This window comes from Daphnia magna, linkage group LG2, assembly GCF_020631705.1.
Source record: "Daphnia magna isolate NIES linkage group LG2, ASM2063170v1.1, whole genome shotgun sequence".
Taxonomy (NCBI): Eukaryota; Metazoa; Arthropoda; class Branchiopoda; order Diplostraca; family Daphniidae; genus Daphnia; species Daphnia magna.
Genome location: NC_059183.1, coordinates 1,082,195 through 1,100,926, shown reverse-complemented (window position 1 = coordinate 1,100,926; position 18,732 = coordinate 1,082,195). Strand labels below are relative to the sequence as shown.

General features: G+C 41.1%; 1 protein-coding gene across 1 annotated transcript; it reads left to right on the top strand.

The window, feature by feature from the left end:
• Positions 1-1,263: 1,263 nt before the first annotated feature.
• Positions 1,264-2,834, top strand: LOC116916951. The gene is made up of 2 exons (XM_045170067.1): positions 1,264-2,200; positions 2,273-2,834. Exons 1-2 carry the CDS (start codon positions 2,033-2,035, stop codon positions 2,744-2,746), a joined length of 642 nt encoding a protein of 213 aa, XP_045026002.1. The 5' UTR covers positions 1,264-2,032; the 3' UTR covers positions 2,747-2,834.
• Positions 2,835-18,732: the final 15,898 nt, after the last annotated feature.

The following is an 18,732-nucleotide window of genomic DNA, read 5'->3' as shown; positions in this document are numbered from 1 at the left end:
TGTGTGTGTGTGTGTTTTAAAGGCTATACGATTTCCCACGGCCGCGCACCACCGCCCTTTTTTTGTTAACCTCTTGTATCCGATAAGAATAATTGTCATTCTGTATGCTCGGCATGGCAGGAGGGAGGGCTATAACCTGAGTGTAGGAGGTCAGGAATGAAAAAAAAAAGAAGATGAGCAAATGTAGGTGGGAAGACTGCATTCCTCTGTCTCCTGGGAATGCGCATTCGGCAATCACGTGGCTAGTGGTTTGAACAATGAAAACAAACTATACGTATATAGACAACAGTTGGGGTGGAGGTAATCGCAATAACAGATTGGCAGACAGATGGCGAATTGAGCCAAAGCGCCAGTTTTTGCTATATCCCCCGTTACCTCTCGTGCCGTTCCTTGTTTTTGAATAAATGATGAGAGGCCTCTCTGTCCGGCCCCTTAATTTTCAGGACACACGGGTCAGAGATAAACATAAGGGGTAAAAAAGAAAGATATCATTAGCATTTGGAGGGGGGGATGATGACGTGATCGAAGGACTAAAAAGAGCAGCAGCTCTAGTTACAGTCTGATTATTTATGTAGCCATCCAAACACGCAACCTGGCGACGAGTTGATTGGGATTTCTGTTTTAAAAAAAACAACAGAGAATCAACCCGCTTCTAGCGGTGTAAAACATTGCGCTAGCCAGTTCTTAATCCATCCATCAACAGAGGGCATCTTCTTTATTTATTTCTGTGTGTGTTTGGGGATGGATGAAACTACATTTCTGCTGGGCAATGAATTTTCCGACAACGGATTGATCATCTACTATATACCTCAGGTGAAACTGCTACCTGTATCTGCTGGTGTGTACCTAAAAAAGAAAAGAAAAAGAAAAAAAAAACCACACGCCGTATACGTACATGTCTATCTCGCCTGAGTGAACACCACAACTTTGAGGGCGCGCACTGGTTCCATATCAAAGAAAAAAAAAGAGGGCCAGCAGCAAGCTCAAGAAAATGATTATGTTCAAACAAGGTAAAAATGATGAACAAAAAAAAAAAAATCAATCTCTCTTCTTTCTTATTCTATCCGGGTATGGAAAATAAAATTTAAAAAAAGGGGGAAGTCTTGCGGAGAGAAAGGAAAAACGAAGCAGAGAGTTGATTTGTTTGTTCGGGCCCCCCTGCCTAGCTCTAGCCGATGGGGCGGCAATGACTCGGCGTCTGCTGATCTCTTATCTTTTTTCTTCGCTCTACACATTTATATTCTCAATCCCAGCAAACACACACACACACACACAACAAATAACCTTGTGTCTTTTTTTTTTTTCTTTCTTACTTCCACATTTTTGCTGCCCTTTTTCTTTGACGTCCGTCTTTAGAACGCGCATTCCCCGGTGATTATTCTCGTCCGTTTCTCTCATTGGCTATACGTTCTTTTAATATGACGGAAGACATTCTGGCCACACGTCACACACGGCAACAAAGTGACGGGAAATCGTTAAACATGCAGCTCATCAACATTCTTTTTTAGCTCTTCGTATGCACCACCTCGAGTTGCGAAATTCATAATCTACGCATATTCCGATTTGTGTTGTCAATGTTTTGTTTGTTTTTTTTTTGGTTTTTTGGTTTTGTTGTTTCTCCGCTTGCCAGTTGCTAATTTATGTTTGGTATTCCACAACGTTCCTTTACCTCCTTGTGTTTTCTAGATGGCTTTGATGGCTGCCAACTAGTCGACTGCGTTCTCGCTGCGGATCTCGTTGATTTATGTTGTCGGGAAAACGCCGTGGCAGTCGACTGTTTTTCTCTTTGAGATTTTGATATTTTTTAACGCATCAGCATGACTGCACCTTCTCTGTATTTCTTAACAAGATGCTAAAGGAAGGGGAGGAAAACAAAAATCTCAAAAGTTTGCGCAATTTCTACCATTTTTTCCGCTTGACGTCTCTCGGAATGTTGGCCGCTATTGATATAGCGGACGATTCAGAGAACTGATGTCCAACTACCAAGTTATTTTTTTTCATTTATTAATAGATCGATAAGGGCGTATTTGTGATGTGCGACATTGTCACAACGTTGAGCGAACGCAAAACTTTGTGGCCAGAACAAAAGATGAAAGAGAGAGCTATCTCTTATCAATCGCTTCGAAGCTCATCGATGTGTAGGTCTTTCGAGCAGCAGCCGTGCCAGTTGACGTTACATAAGATGTCCCTTAAAAGAGAAGTAAGTCTCCCTGACAATAGTCCTCATATAACAACGCCAGTGGTGATGTCATCATGTTGATTTTAATTATAGATTATTATGCACCTTTACGTGCTGCTTTTGATCCCATTGATGTGCGCGGCTTGCGCGGCAGTCAGTACGGACACAGCCGGCATTTATAATCCGGTGCTTCCACACAGGAGAATGCCGCAACACACCACATCCTGGACGTATCCGTACTATTTTGATTATCCGTATCCCACGGTTGGCCAACAAACGAACCGACGTTTATCGAAAGCTGCGCCAGCGGCTCCACAGAAACCCAACACTTATTATTATTACCCGTATCGTTATCCTTATCCGTATCACTATCTGTATCAGAACCCAAGTCCGGTTTCGCCGGACTTTCATGCAGTCAATCAAGTGGAGTTTATAGAACCTATCGCATCGTATGATTTTAGCGGCAACGCTTATTCCAGACGGCCTTGGAAGACGGGCCGATTGCATCCTCATCCTACCGTGACTATCATGGGGCCAGGAGGAGCTGGAGGTGGCGGAGGTGACTGAAAGTTTAGTGAATATGTTTGCCTGATTTTTTTTAAGTGAATTGAAATCCCCATTTGTGTACTAGACTATATAATGAATCGTTGCTTTGAAAAACAAATGATAAGATCGAATTACGTCTGAAATACGCAGCCAGAATTTTTCTTTTTTGAATGGAGGCTGCTGCTGTGTGTGTTTGTGAAGGAACTAGTCATCATGTCGATCCCTTTTTTCTTCAGTTCTGAAATTTGAAAGTGAACAACGCAGTTGGTCCAGATGACGAGGTAGGAACGGAGGGGATGTTCCGTCAAACAATCTCAGGTGTGTACAGGAGGCTTTATATTAATGGTTGGTGGTCGGTGGAGACAAGAGGCGTCTGATGGGGCGCCCGCCGTTCGAGTGTTGAGTCAACATCAGATTTCTTTTTCCACCCTTGCCTATCTTCTATTCTTGGCCCTTTTTTTTTCTTCAGCCCAAATCAACAAATACACATTAAACGGCCACCTCATGTTTGCGAGAGGGGCGATGTTCTCTCCTCGTTTGTCGAGTGCCCCATCGCCGGAACGTTCCACCGACTGCCGCCTCTTGCGCGCAAGCAAATAGACACAAGTCAAGAAGAGACCGCTGCCCACTCGGCCTTGTCCGTGATGAAATATTAATGAGCAGTTGATGATATTTATTTATTGTCAGACGAAAATGTAAAGAAAGACTTCTTCGCTTTTTTCTTTTATGATTTTGAAAAATCAAACGAGGAAAAATGAAAAGGGGAGAAACCAGTTTCTTTTATTATGTTTCTCTTCTCTTCTTTCGGATGGTTTATTTATTTATTTTTCTTTTCTTTTCTCGATCTACTGGCAAATAGACGAGGGACGACGTAAATTCACTCTTCCATGCTGGAGTTTAAATAAATATCCTGTGAAGCTGCAAAGAACGCCAGTTTGAGCACCAACTACCTACGTGCACCCTCCACCGTGGCCATCGGGTCGGATGGAGGAGGCCCGAAAAGTCAGCACTTTGATCGTAAATTATGTGCTGTTTAGTTTCGGTTGAGCAACTTTTTTTTATTTGAAAAAAGAAAGAGAGGTGAGCGAGAGAGGGAAATATGAAACCTCAAGCTCACCTCAGTTCCTCACCTGAACACAACGGGAGGCTGTGGGTCGATGTTGGTGCCAATTAATTCAGCGCGCCCTCTGCTCCATCCGAGAAATTCAAATTTCCCCCCTTTTTTTTATCCCTTCACAACCAAGGAAAGAAAAAAAAAAAAATAAAAATAAACACCAAAGAAAGAGAGTGGTCGGTTGCGCTTTTTAAAAGAAATTTGAATAAGGAGCGCGCGCAGCATCGGCTACGGAATGATGATCCAGGTGTTTCAATACTTAATTCCTGGGCAGCCATAGATTAGAGTCGTAGGCCTATGTGTAACATAACGTGGCTCGTTTCTTTCCTCTCTATACACACAGACAAGCTAATCCATAAATCTTTAACCGACTTTTGGGATAACATAACCGCCTTTCTTTTCCTCCTGCAGAACAAACATTCGAAGGAAATTAATTCAAAAAACAAAACAACAACAAAAAACGCAGTAGAATTTTTGTTTTTCTTTCGTTCACGTCATTGTCACGATATTTTCATTCTACAACGCAGCACGGAAAATGAAAACAGATGCACATAAACAACCGACTCACTCAGAAAAAAAAAGAATTGAAAATTCCCCAATTTTCTTTTGTTGAAAATGATGTCGATGTCTACACCGTCGCTGTGAAAAGTTCTCCTGTGGGAAATTTCCGCAACAGATTTATGGAGTTTTGCTTGGATTATAGATGCCGAGAGATGAGGAGAAAAACAGGGATTCCCGTAACGAAATTCGGGGTCCATCCCGAATTTTTGACTCCCAGAAGTCAACAACGACTGAGCAGAACTGATTGAAAGGCAACACACTATTTTGTGTGGGTCCCCTCTTCTTATATTACGATACGGGGGCTGTTATAAGTGAGAAGGGTATACGTATATATATATATACAACCCTAAGACAGTTGTTGATTTCTTTTTTTTCCCAGGCCTCAGCCTTTTGCCTGCATAGATCATAAAACTAAACACAAGAAAACTGTGAAGCCCATACGTATATATATAAAAGGGCATATTTTCATGTTCCGTTGTTCTCCTTCATTCCTTATGGTCGGCTTGTAGGAGACGAATTCGATTCCGGGATTCTGAAGATTCCTTTAGAAGAAGAAAGGCCTATAAAAGCATTTACCCCGTGGGAAAAAAGCAACCACCGTATAGCTCTGTTTTACTATCTTGTTCTATATAGACCAAAAAACTTACTACTGTTTTCGTTCGGTCAAGTGTGCCTCTTGTTTGTTGGTATATACAAACACAAAAGAGTTAGCCTATATAGTTTAGATAGGCCTCTTGTTAGATACACACAGCCCCCCCTTTCTATTGGCCCAGTCAACCAGCTTTTGCTTTAAAACGTTTACAACTTCAAACATGTACGTCAGCATATAGTAGAGCTTTTGCTCTTTTGGGAGTCATCACTTTCTTCACGCTATTGAAATTGGCCCGTCTCCTCATGTTTCCATACATCGGAGCTTCGGTTAAGAGCCGAAAACATGTTTTACCACCTTTTTCTTCTTTGCTTAATTTGTTTTCTTTTTTTTTTTTTTTGCCGGTTCGTCCGTTACAAATCGCTTCCGCCCCCACACACAACTGGTCAAACACGTCCACAAAACACTCTGCTTATTTGAAACGCAGCCGCGCACGGAATTTGTCTTCCATTCAGAAGGCCAAACTTTTAAGAATCGGTCGGAAATGTCGCTGTCTGCACATACACACACAAGAAAAAGAGCAACACACAAACATAACAAAGGTGGCAACACAACAAAAAAATAAAAATAAATCTACTGCGTTGTTTGGTCGGTGACCGTGTCGATGTATCACCTGTGTGAATACATCATTTTAATTGGCCTATAGGATTGAGGAAGAAGCTTTTCTTACGGGGGCACAAAGAAAAAAGGATTCAAAACAGATCTCCTGCAGCGAGCGGGTTCTCCTTCTTGCGGCTGGACAAATCGACTGGGATATATTTCACAATAAATAACTGAAAAGGGGGATATTATATACGGTGGACTATTCCGCTTGTTGAATAGCTCTCCATTATGTCTCGTGTTGTGTACGAAGGCAAATGAAAAGGTGACTGGTGTTTGCTGACATTTCCCACGCAGAAAAGAAGGAACTCGGGCCCACGTCTTTTGTTAGACCTGAGAAGCAGCCCAACAAGCAGCTCTATACAAGAAAATAATAAAAAGAACGAAGAAGAGAGAATGAGCAAGTGGTGTGTATGGTGAAGAAATGCAAGCGCGGTCAATTCGGTGTTGCTTTTTTTTTTATAAGGCCACAGCATCTTTTATTGCACCTCATTCATTCTACTATGCAGTGTGTATATACACAGGCTTGGTGGCTTTCTGTCACCCTAGCAACGGTAGGCAGAGGGGAAAAAAGGTTGACGGAAACTGGAAGAAAAAAAAAAAGAAGGAGGAGACATAGTGGGTTTCTCGTTCTTTTTTTTTTTTTCAGTCTATAATACGTCAAAGAAGGGATAGCGCAGCCATTACGGCTAGAGGCCACCCAATTTTGGCTAACCCCAAAGAACCTTTAAAGACTTTTTTTTTCTTCTCTTTTTCTCTTTTTATTTAAGAATTCAAGAACTCAGAGAACTCACCTGCATGCCTGTGTGGTCTGGTCCTCTCTTTTTGGAACTCACCGGCACGTCGCCAGCTCAACTCAGCTGTCGGTCATTGTCGTTATTGGCCGAAGGGGGACATTACTTTGTGCATACAAGAATTCGATGTTTGCTAGTTTGTCGATTGGCTTAGTGCATTTGATATACACTCGGAAGCTGTTGGATCAATTCGATTCGTCCAGCAAAAGCGGCAAATGCAGAGAGCGAGGGGGGAGGGGGGAAACAAGGGGTTGCGTTTGGTTATATTTTTCTTCATCACGTCATTTGAATTGCAAATTTTGTTTTATTTATTTTTTGTTTTTTCTGTTCATCCGCTCACGGTTTTTTTATTTTTATTTACCGGCATCGAAGCAGAAGCAAGGAGTAGCAGGGAACAGCTGGAACAGCAGCAAGTCGCCAGATAATGAATCGATATGCAAATGAAGAAGCTTTTCTTTTCTTTCCTATATAAAACCTGCCGGGAGAAATTCACCAAACGAAATGGTATAGAAGGAAGAAAACATTCCTCGGGTTTCGAGCATTGTCGCCGCTGTCGAAACAATAATTCAACTTCTTTGTTTTCTCCCTCTCTTCTCTTCTTCTTCCACCTCTTCACTACACAAGAAATAAAGAAACGGAGAAGAACGAACTTGTTATCTCGGCTCTTTTCTACCGTTTTCCAACATGCGTCTCCGACTTGTCTCACCCCGATTCCCAATGCATATCCAATCTGTCGGTTCGTGACGCAATCACACGTTGGCAGACGACGTGAATTTATATTCAGTCGCTGAGAAGAGGAGAGGAGATTGTACGAAACGAAACAGCACCAGTAACAATATAGTACTCGAGGGATTCGCCGGCATCGTTTGAAGTTTATGCAACTCTTTCTCCTTCCCTCCTCTGTATACCGAAATCATTCCGATGTTCTGTCTCTATAAGATACAAGCACGAACTGGAAGCCCAGAGTTGCCTTGTGCATGTTCTCCCTTCTGCTGATAATCTCATTTGATTTGAATCATGTCAGCAACAAGACGATGGACTTTCAAGTAAAATTCCCATCATTTGGAAGCAGGAAATTTACCATTTGCGCATAGCAAATGGGATTTCTCACATATGTACGTCTCTTTGTTCTCATTTTCTTCAGTCACCGATTCGGCCAATCGAATGATATCATCGCCGCACATAATGGCCGTGATGCTGCTGCGTCCAGATGAGGTTGTAAGAGCTTTTTTAGAAAAAAAATCTACCCCATCTTGCAATGGTTCCCTCTCTTTTATGTTTTTTTATGGTCATGAGGTATCAACACTCCCGCACGTATAGCAGTGGGCAGTATAACGTTGGGGTCAACAGAGAAAAATGTCTGGCTCTTTCCTTTCTTATTCTGAGCGGAGTTTGGCCGCAAAATGGTGCCAGATAGCAAGAGCTATATGTAATGATTCTTCTCTGTTACCTCGTAAAATGTCTTCCATTTGAAATACACCATCAAAGGCCACCTAGCGCTGGGCAACTGGACTGGCCGTGAAGAGAATCGTTCGACACGAAGACAACTATAACAATAATTTTTCCTAGGTGTCAAGATAATATAGACAAACTAAAATAATTATCTGCAAAAAAACGCTTGGTTTTGCATCTTTTCTTTTTAAAGAGTTGATTTAACTATTTCAAATACGAATCTTTATTGTTTGGACTCGTAAAACCAGTTTGCTCTTTCTCTCGATTATTTGCTAGAAGACATCAGCAGTGACGTTTCACGTCTTTATCAACCGCAGTTTGATGCGAATGCGGTCAATCATTGCTAGAAAACAGATAAGAAACTATCGCCTTGTTAGTACGGACTTATAGTAACTATATACCGCCTTTCTCATCCATCGTTGGAAATCCTATTTCTACGAATAGCGAAGGTACCGTATTAGAATTTTTACTAACGACAAACGAAAGGCCTTGCCTTATTTAGACATCATCAAAACACTTTGAATTTTAAACAGCGGTAATTAAATTTTTTTGAATAAAAGATGCCAGAGTCCTAGTATAGCTATACGCCATACGTATAGCTGAGATTGAAATTCAAGGGCAAAATGTTGATCACGAACGACCTGCTTTTAATGAAGTCCAGTACCTGGCCCTTTTTCTATGACACTCGTCATTTATGGCATTACTGAAGGCCACCCACCATCTTGTTTATAATACAGAATTTTGGCCTCGTGATAAAAATAAAAGCAAAGTCTGAGAAAATATTGCAGAAAAGAACCCCACCTTATAGATCTTTATTCCTCGGAAGCTGGAGGTTGCAAGGATTTCATTGCGAAAAATCTATTTCCGAGTAAAGAATACAACAGATAGAACATAAATTGCTCCAAATGTATAAGAGTATTATGACGTCAGAGCTCTGATTTAACCACGCCTGTCGGTGCCAAGGGCATTGTTTTGGGACAGAAAAATACATTTTTATTTAATCTAGCTAGTAACGAGCTTTGTTTCAATTTAGTTGGTGTTGTCAACCGCGACAATTGAATCCTCTATTATATTTTCTCGTGAGAAAAGCCCACCCAAAATCTCTTGAACTTTTTTTTTTTTTTCGCTTTCTTGGGAAAGAATATAATGAGGTTAGTCAAGCTAGGGTATATCCCCTTATTACATTATGTTTTGTGTTGTTCAAACGGTATAAAAAGGATAGCAATTATTTTATTCAAATCCACACGGGGAGACAACCTTTGAAAGTTGGCACTCTACTTTCAAAAAGTGTTTTCTTCCATTTAAACTTGAAAAGATGCCATGAATTTCATTGAGAAGAAGACGGAATTTTCTTTCCCGACCACTTATCGAAACTAAACCATATTATGAATTCGAAAGCGCGATCAGCGCCACATTCGATCACTAAATAGTAAGATGGAGCGCTTCCAAGAACCACCGAATCCCAACGTCCGTCTTCAGTCCAAAGATAGCTATTTCATCTTAAACGACCTTGGTATATAAAGTATAAACAGTATTAATCTCCCTTTATGGAAATCTCGTTTCCATCGAACCGTTTCTCTAAGTGCGGAGATCTGTAATTATCTGTAATAATAATTACGGTGTAAGCTTACTGGAAAACTGATTCGCTGATAATGAAGCTTGCTCTGCTAAAGCTATCGGCTATTTTCTTGCGCTATTTCCCTGCGCTATTCCGCCAGCATATGCTGCCATCTAGCGGTAGAGAAACAAGGGGCCATACAGAATACACAGATCAGTGTCTCCTATTTAACCTAGACACTAGCGCCACGCCGCCACCTAAATCAAATACAAAGCGACTAGAAATTTTAAAAAGTGTGCGTGCAACGGTGCTATGCTTCCGTTTTGGCTATTCTTCCTCATGCTTCTTCATGTGTTTCCTGTTTGTAATCGGTGTCTTTGCTAGTCAGACCTGTCTAGCCCCCTGGCTTCAATTTCATAAGAAATTACACTGATGATTGCCATAGATTTCTTTTCTAGAAGGAATAAGTCAAACGCGGGTTGGTGGTAAATTAGTCTCTTGCATACAGACATAAAACACTTCAGACATTGTGTTTTCTGTAAAGGTTGTTATTGGATATTAGCCCAGCAGTGTGTACATGAAAAGATTTGTTGGTAGGTAAATGTCAAATGTCTCTCCCCAGTATCATGGTATAGGAGTTATGTTATATAGGGTTAACGAGTAGCCAAAAGAATGATTAAAACGGAACGCGAACATTTATTAGCTCCCGCTTAACACGTATCGAATCTTTCGTTCTAATGTCACAAATTCGTCTGCTTGTCTATTGGAAACGATGAAATCGATAAAAAACTTTAAAGAAAAATTACCTTCAATATTTAATAGTAATTCAAATTTCTCTTATTGGTGTCGCTAGATGACGCTATTTGTTGATGGTAATGGTAATGGTAAATAAGGTGCACTGCTGCCACTCAGATTTTTTTAGGATTATTTCCAACAACAACAACAAATAAATAAATAATGGTGCTCCCTGGGGTGCTGAAAATTTATGGGGTAATTTGGCATTCCGTGGATTTGACGAGAAAGCCAATAACTTAAGCAAAATCAGTGTTCAATTTTGATAATACCGTGTGATTTTTTTTCTCTGTAAGTCTCAAGTATCAGTATCAGTATACACTTATGTATATATATCAATATATATATATCAGAGTAAGCAACTTGGACAGGGCAACTTACTACTTACTACACAACAACCTATGCTACTGCCAGCTACTACACCGAGGCACCGAAGTACTAATCAGCTCCAAGTTACTATCAGACTGAAGCCCCCAAATTAGATCTAAAAAACTTCACGGTTGAGCGCCGTAGGGAACTGCCCCCTAGGCCATGCCCGTGCTCCTTTTTGGTCCGTAGACCGAGGCGGAAGTTAGTTCCTCATTGAATGGAATTATGGTACTTGCTGATGGACGCAAAGTACACAAAGAAAATGAGTGTGAAAACTCAAGTAAACTGGGCAAGTTCGATTTGCTTCCCCAATTCTTAGCAGAAGAATGCCCCACCTGACCATTTACGTGAACCTTCGCACAGTCCTAATCGTTTCTACGTTACTGCCCCGTGGGTAGATAATTTCGAAACTATCGGGACTGCAACCGGGACTCACGTCAAATTTACTTGTTTAGCGGGGGGTGGCAACTCCCAAAACCGACTTTCTTCCTACTCGAGTTTCACTTTTCTTTTTTTTTTTCCATTACCATACTTACCAAGATCTTTATCTTTATCATCCAGGTAGACGTCCTCTACGCACTGCTACCTACCTAGCCTTTGCACTCACCGGTACGTGAGTGCAAAGGAAAAAAACAACGATTGATATTAAACTCTCATGTCGTTCGTAGCTTAGCTTAATTCCAAGTATATAACTTCCCTTAAACTTTATCAAATATCCCTTAGAACTCGTATGTTTATACTAATCATTAATCTATGTCTTAACGCTAGAGGTGTCTGGTAGCATAGGTAGGTATTATACCATCACTGGTATAATACTAACCCTTTCATTGCTATTCGTCACCCAGTACAGGGTATCCCGTCTCTCGGCTTGTACGGTTTTAACGTGCAACCCTGCACTCATGGTGGTAGGAAATTCCGGTGCTTCTTGACTTCAATAGGTTACATTTGCGTAACTACTAAAGCTCCGCATCCAAAGGATCTGTGACTTAGTTTAGGTGGATGAAATTCATCACCACTAGGGCAGATTTCTTCTGTTAGGAGAATCAACAAGCTGATACTATCAATTTGATGATCCATCCTAAAGAAGCCTAGTCTATAGGCCATCAGATGATTTGAACGAGCTTTACTATTCATCAAGACGGTTATGGAAGAAATGTAAATCCGGTTAGGTTCTCAATGCTCAATCTCAGCGCACAGAGAGGCCCTTTTACTTGTTTCTTCACCGTTTGCAGGCATATCGTGATGATTTCACATCTCAATATTGCCCCAGCACCGTAGTAATCCTTACCGAATCTTATTCTATTTTCTCTACAGGAAGGAATACCACTTAAACTATTACATCAAACTTAGGACTTTTAATTTTCTTATGGTTAAATAGGATTCAAACCTAATTCCTCCTAGTTCCCAGTAACTCGCTTTCGCGGCAATCAGCTGCCGTTTGCAGGTCTTGCACGTTGGTCAGTGCTACTTGCCACTTGGACTGAACGTCGCAATTCCGGTGCTTCTTGACTTCAATAGGTTACATTTGCGTAACTACTAAAGCTCCGCATCCAAAGGATCTGTGACTTAGTTTAGGTGGATGAAATTCATCACCACTAGGGCAGATTTCTTCTGTTAGGAGAATCAACAAGCTGATACTATCAATTTGATGATCCATCCTAAAGAAGCCTAGTCTATAGGCCATCAGATGATTTGAACGAGCTTTACTATTCATCAAGACGGTTATGGAAGAAATGTAAATCCGGTTAGGTTCTCAATGCTCAATCTCAGCGCACAGAGAGGCCCTTTTACTTGTTTCTTCACCGTTTGCAGGCATATCGTGATGATTTCACATCTCAATATTGCCCCAGCACCGTAGTAATCCTTACCGAATCTTATTCTATTTTCTCTACAGGAAGGAATACCACTTAAACTATTACATCAAACTTAGGACTTTTAATTTTCTTATGGTTAAATAGGATTCAAACCTAATTCCTCCTAGTTCCCAGTAACTCGCTTTCGCGGCAATCAGCTGCCGTTTGCAGGTCTTGCACGTTGGTCAGTGCTACTTGCCACTTGGACTGAACGTCGCAATTCCGGTGCTTCTTGACTTCAATAGGTTACATTTGCGTAACTACTAAAGCTCCGCATCCAAAGGATCTGTGACTTAGTTTAGGTGGATGAAATTCATCACCACTAGGGCAGATTTCTTCTGTTCGGAGAATCAACAAGCTGATACTATCAATTTGATGATCCATCCTAAAGAAGCCTAGTCTATAGGCCATCAGATGATTTGAACGAGCTTTACTATTCATCAAGACGGTTATGGAAGAAATGTAAATCCGGTTAGGTTCTCAATGCTCAATCTCAGCGCACAGAGAGGCCCTTTTACTTGTTTCTTCACCGTTTGTAGGCATATCGTGATGATTTCACATCTCAATATTGCCCCAGCACCGTAGTAATCCTTACCGAATCTTATTCTATTTTCTCTACAGGAAGGACTACCACTTAAACTATTACATCAAACTTAGGACTTTTAATTTTCTTATGGTTAAATAGGATTCAAACCTAATTCCTCCTAGTTCCCAGTAACTCGCTTTCGCGGCAATCAGCTGCCGTTTGCAGGTCTTGCACGTTGGTCAGTGCTACTTGCCACTTGGACTGAACGTCGCAATTCCGGTGCTTCTTGACTTCAATAGGTTACATTTGCGTAACTACTAAAGCTCCGCATCCAAAGGATCTGTGACTTAGTTTAGGTGGATGAAATTCATCACCACTAGGGCAGATTTCTTCTGTTAGGAGAATCAACAAGCTGATACTATCAATTTGATGATCCATCCTTAAGAAGCCTAGTCTATAGGCCATCAGATGATTTGAACGAGCTTTACTATTCATCAAGACGGTTATGGAAGAAATGTAAATCCGGTTAGGTTCTCAATGCTCAATATCAGCGCACAGAGAGGCCCTTTTACTTGTTTCTTCACCGTTTGCAGGCATATCATGATGATTTCACATCTCAATATTGCCCCAGCACCGTAGTAATCCTTACCGAATCTTATTCTATTTTCTCTACAGGAAGGAATACCACTTAAACTATTACATCAAACTTAGGACTTTTAATTTTCTTATGGTTAAATAGGATTCAAACCTAATTCCTCCTAGTTCCCAGTAACTCGCTTTCGCGGCAATCAGCTGCTGTTTGCAGGTCTTGCACGTTGGTCAGTGCTACTTGCCACTTGGACTGAACGTCGCAATTCCGGTGCTTCTTGACTTCAATAGGTTACATTTGCGTAACTACTAAAGCTCCGCATCCAAAGGATCTGTGACTTAGTTTAGGTGGATGAAATTCATCACCACTAGGGCAGATTTCTTCTGTTAGGAGAATCAACAAGCTGATACTATCAATTTGATGATCCATCCTAAAGAAGCCTAGTCTATAGGCCATCAGATGATTTGAACGAGCTTTACTATTCATCAAGACGGTCATGGAAGAAATGTAAATCCGGTTAGGTTCTCAATGCTCAATCTCAGCGCACAGAGAGGCCCTTTTACTTGTTTCTTCACCGTTTGCAGGCATATCGTGATGATTTCACATCTCAATATTGCCCCAGCACCGTAGTAATCCTTACCGAATCTTATTCTATTTTCTCTACAGGAAGGACTACCACTTAAACTATTACATCAAACTTAGGACTTTTAATTTTCTTATGGTTAAATAGGATTCAAACCTAATTCCTCCTAGTTCCCAGTAACTCGCTTTCGCGGCAATCAGCTGCCGTTTGCAGGTCTTGCACGTTGGTCAGTGCTACTTGCCACTTGGACTGAACGTCGCAATTCCGGTGCTTCTTGACTTCAATAGGTTACATTTGCGTAACTACTAAAGCTCCGCATCCAAAGGATCTGTGACTTAGTTTAGGTGGATGAAATTCATCACCACTAGGGCATATTTCTTCTGTTAGGAGAATCAACAAGCTGATACTATCAATTTGATGATCCATCCTAAAGAAGCCTAGTCTATAGGCCATCAGATGATTTGAACGAGCTTTACTATTCATCAAGACGGTTATGGAAGAAATGTAAATCCGGTTAGGTTCTCAATGCTCAATCTCAGCGCACAGAGAGGCCCTTTTACTTGTTTCTTCACCGTTTGCAGGCATATCGTGATGATTTCACATCTCAATATTGCCCCAGCACCGTAGTAATCCTTACCGAATCTTATTCTATTTTCTCTACAAGAAGGAATACCACTTAAACTATTACATCAAACTTAGGACTTTTAATTTTCTTATGGTTAAATAGGATTCAAACCTAATTCCTCCTAGTTCCCAGTAACTCGCTTTCGCGGCAATCAGCTGCCGTTTGCAGGTCTTGCACGTTGGTCAGTGCTACTTGCCACTTGGACTGAACGTCGCAATTCCGGTGCTTCTTGACTTCAATAGGTTACATTTGCGTAACTACTAAAGCTCCGCATCCAAAGGATCTGTGACTTAGTTTAGGTGGATGAAATTCATCACCACTAGGGCAGATTTCTTCTGTTAGGAGAATCAACAAGCTGATACTATCAATTTGATGATCCATCCTAAAGAAGCCTAGTCTATAGGCCATCAGATGATTTGAACGAGCTTTACTATTCATCAAGACGGTCATGGAAGAAATGTAAATCCGGTTAGGTTCTCAATGCTCAATCTCAGCGCACAGAGAGGCCCTTTTACTTGTTTCTTCACCGTTTGCAGGCATATCGTGATGATTTCACATCTCAATATTTTTCCAGCACCGTAGTAATCCTTACCGAATCTTATTCTATTTTCTCTACAGGAAGGACTACCACTTAAACTATTACATCAAACTTAGGACTTTTAATTTTCTTATGGTTAAATAGGATTCAAACCTAATTCCTCCTAGTTCCCAGTAACTCGCTTTCGCGGCAATCAGCTGCCGTTTGCAGGTCTTGCACGTTGGTCAGTGCTACTTGCCACTTGGACTGAACGTCGCAATTCCGGTGCTTCTTGACTTCAATAGGTTACATTTGCGTAACTACTAAAGCTCCGCATCCAAAGGATCTGTGACTTAGTTTAGGTGGATGAAATTCATCACCACTAGGGCAGATTTCTTCTGTTAGGAGAATCAACAAGCTGATACTATCAATTTGATGATCCATCCTAAAGAAGCCTAGTCTATAGGCCATCAGATGATTTGAACGAGCTTTACTATTCATCAAGACGGTTATGGAAGAAATGTAAATCCGGTTAGGTTCTCAATGCTCAATCTCAGCGCACAGAGAGGCCCTTTTACTTGTTTCTTCACCGTTTGCAGGCATATCGTGATGATTTCACATCTCAATATTGCCCCAGCACCGTAGTAATCCTTACCGAATCTTATTCTATTTTCTCTACAGGAAGGAATACCACTTAAACTATTACATCAAACTTAGGACTTTTAATTTTCTTATGGTTAAATAGGATTCAAACCTAATTCCTCCTAGTTCCCAGTAACTCGCTTTCGCGGCAATCAGCTGCCGTTTGCAGGTCTTGCACGTTGGTCAGTGCTACTTGCCACTTGGACTGAACGTCGCAATTCCGGTGCTTCTTGACTTCAATAGGTTACATTTGCGTAACTACTAAAGCTCCGCATCCAAAGGATCTGTGACTTAGTTTAGGTGGATGAAATTCATCACCACTAGGGCAGATTTCTTCTGTTCGGAGAATCAACAAGCTGATACTATCAATTTGATGATCCATCCTAAAGAAGCCTAGTCTATAGGCCATCAGATGATTTGAACGAGCTTTACTATTCATCAAGACGGTTATGGAAGAAATGTAAATCCGGTTAGGTTCTCAATGCTCAATCTCAGCGCACAGAGAGGCCCTTTTACTTGTTTCTTCACCGTTTGCAGGCATATCGTGATGATTTCACATCTCAATATTTTTCCAGCACCGTAGTAATCCTTACCGAATCTTATTCTATTTTCTCTACAGGAAGGACTACCACTTAAACTATTACATCAAACTTAGGACTTTTAATTTTCTTATGGTTAAATAGGATTCAAACCTAATTCCTCCTAGTTCCCAGTAACTCGCTTTCGCGGCAATCAGCTGCCGTTTGCAGGTCTTGCACGTTGGTCAGTGCTACTTGCCACTTGGATTGAACGTCGCCGACTTCTTCGGCCAGAGCTGCATTCTCCACGACAGCTCGGTCTCGTTCAGCTGTAACGTTGATCAGATCATTCGAAACCAAATCTTTCTGGCAACGAAGACGAGCGTTATCCAACTCTAGTGCCAAATTTTGCTGGGATAAATCGCCATGCATTGCAATAATCGCGTCACGATTTGCGGCTCGAAGATCAAGATCATTTTCGAAAAGTCTTTGTTTAATGTCGATTTCGACCTGAAGGTATGAGCTCTTCGCTTGCAGATAGTCGCGTTCGGCTGTCTCTTGACAGAGTTGTTCAGATAATTTCTGCGTCTGCAAAGCGAATTCGTCTCTTTCCTTTTCCAGTCTAGACGCTTCCTCCTTCAGCAGGGCAATCTCATCCTTAAGGTCACCAGTATTGACGTTTCCCGAAGTCGAAGATTCTTCAACGATGTCGACAGACAAAACATGGGGATAGACAGAACTTCTCCCGTTCAAATTGTCGACATCAGTAGAAGAAATAACTTCGCGCTTTCGAGCCGAATACCAATGGTAAACCGTTAAGGCAGACACTCCTGCAGCAGCGATTCCAAAGATTACTCGATTCATTTTTGCGTTGAAGAATCAAGTAGGATGGATCACTAAATCTTGGTATGAACACTGATCACTAAAACTTGGTCTGAGTACTGATCACGAAAACTTGGAAAGCTGGAAATAAAGATAAAATATAATCAAACATTTTTTCCTATATACAATAGGTCCAGATGAAGGACAGAGCAAAGCTCCTGGCCTCTGATTTTTTGTATTTTCGACGGGAATTTTTTCTTTTAAATGACACTTGCTGGCTATTTTTTAAATTAAGGTTATTGAAAAAACATTGTTCAATCGTTTAATATAGATATTTAAGTTTTTTTCGTAAGTTATTGCATTAAAGGCAAGGCACTTTCAAAGTTTTGGGAGCGGACGATCGATCTAACTTTGTATTATGCGCGGATTGAGGTCTCCTCTATAGGGGTGCTGGGCCACAACCTCTATGGTGCATAAAGGCCGCACAAGGAAGGTGGTGCATTAGGGAATAAGGCTAGGTGGTGCATTAGGGAATATGTACAAGTTAAGCTAGTTGCGTTAGGGAACCACCTTTTTTCTAACAATTTGTCGAGTTGTAGTGCTTAAGCAACCGACTCGTTGGATAAAATCAAATTGTCAGGAACCAAACACAAGTGGCGCTAGTGGCCCTGGCGAGTTTTAAAATTCCTATCTAGTAGCTCCATGACAGAGCTTCTGTGATTCACCGCCAGGTGGCAGCATAGATTTGACGGGTAGTTTTCAAAATAGCGGGGCGATATAGCGTTTTCGATAACGCCATAGCATAGCGGGGGTGACGAATAGCATCCGAGGTTGAGGTGGGGGGTGACGACTAGCATCCGAGGTTGAGGTGAGGGTGACGAATAGCATCCGAGGTTGAGGTTTTTGCTTGTAGGGTGCAGGGGAGACTTTTGGCACGAAAAACTTGCCATAAAAAAGCCATGTAATAATTAAAATTTTTTTTTTGCACGTTTCTATGGAATAGTTATTGCTGGTTAATGGTTATAGGGTTGAACATACAATTGCTACGCAACCTCCTATCATTCCATCTAATAGAAGAAATTGGCACTAGTTATTATAGCAGAGTGGCGCAGCGGAAGCGTGCTGGGCCCATAACCCAGAGGTCCGTGGATCGAAACCACGCTCTGCTAAAACTAATTATTTTTCGTATTCAAAAGAAATTGCTTTTTCTGTCAACCATGAAACTCGGAATCGTCTAGTCAACAAAAATATTGTATTTCAAACAACCAAGGGATAAATACAAAGTTTCTAAATTTATTTATACAGTTTCTTTTCGGCAAGAATATGGATAATTTTCATTGCCTATCACTTATGATGATTGATAACCGTTCGTTGACAACTTTTTAGCCGGTTATACGTTTCTAACAAAGAAGAACGAGATATTAAATTCTGAAAAGGCGCAAC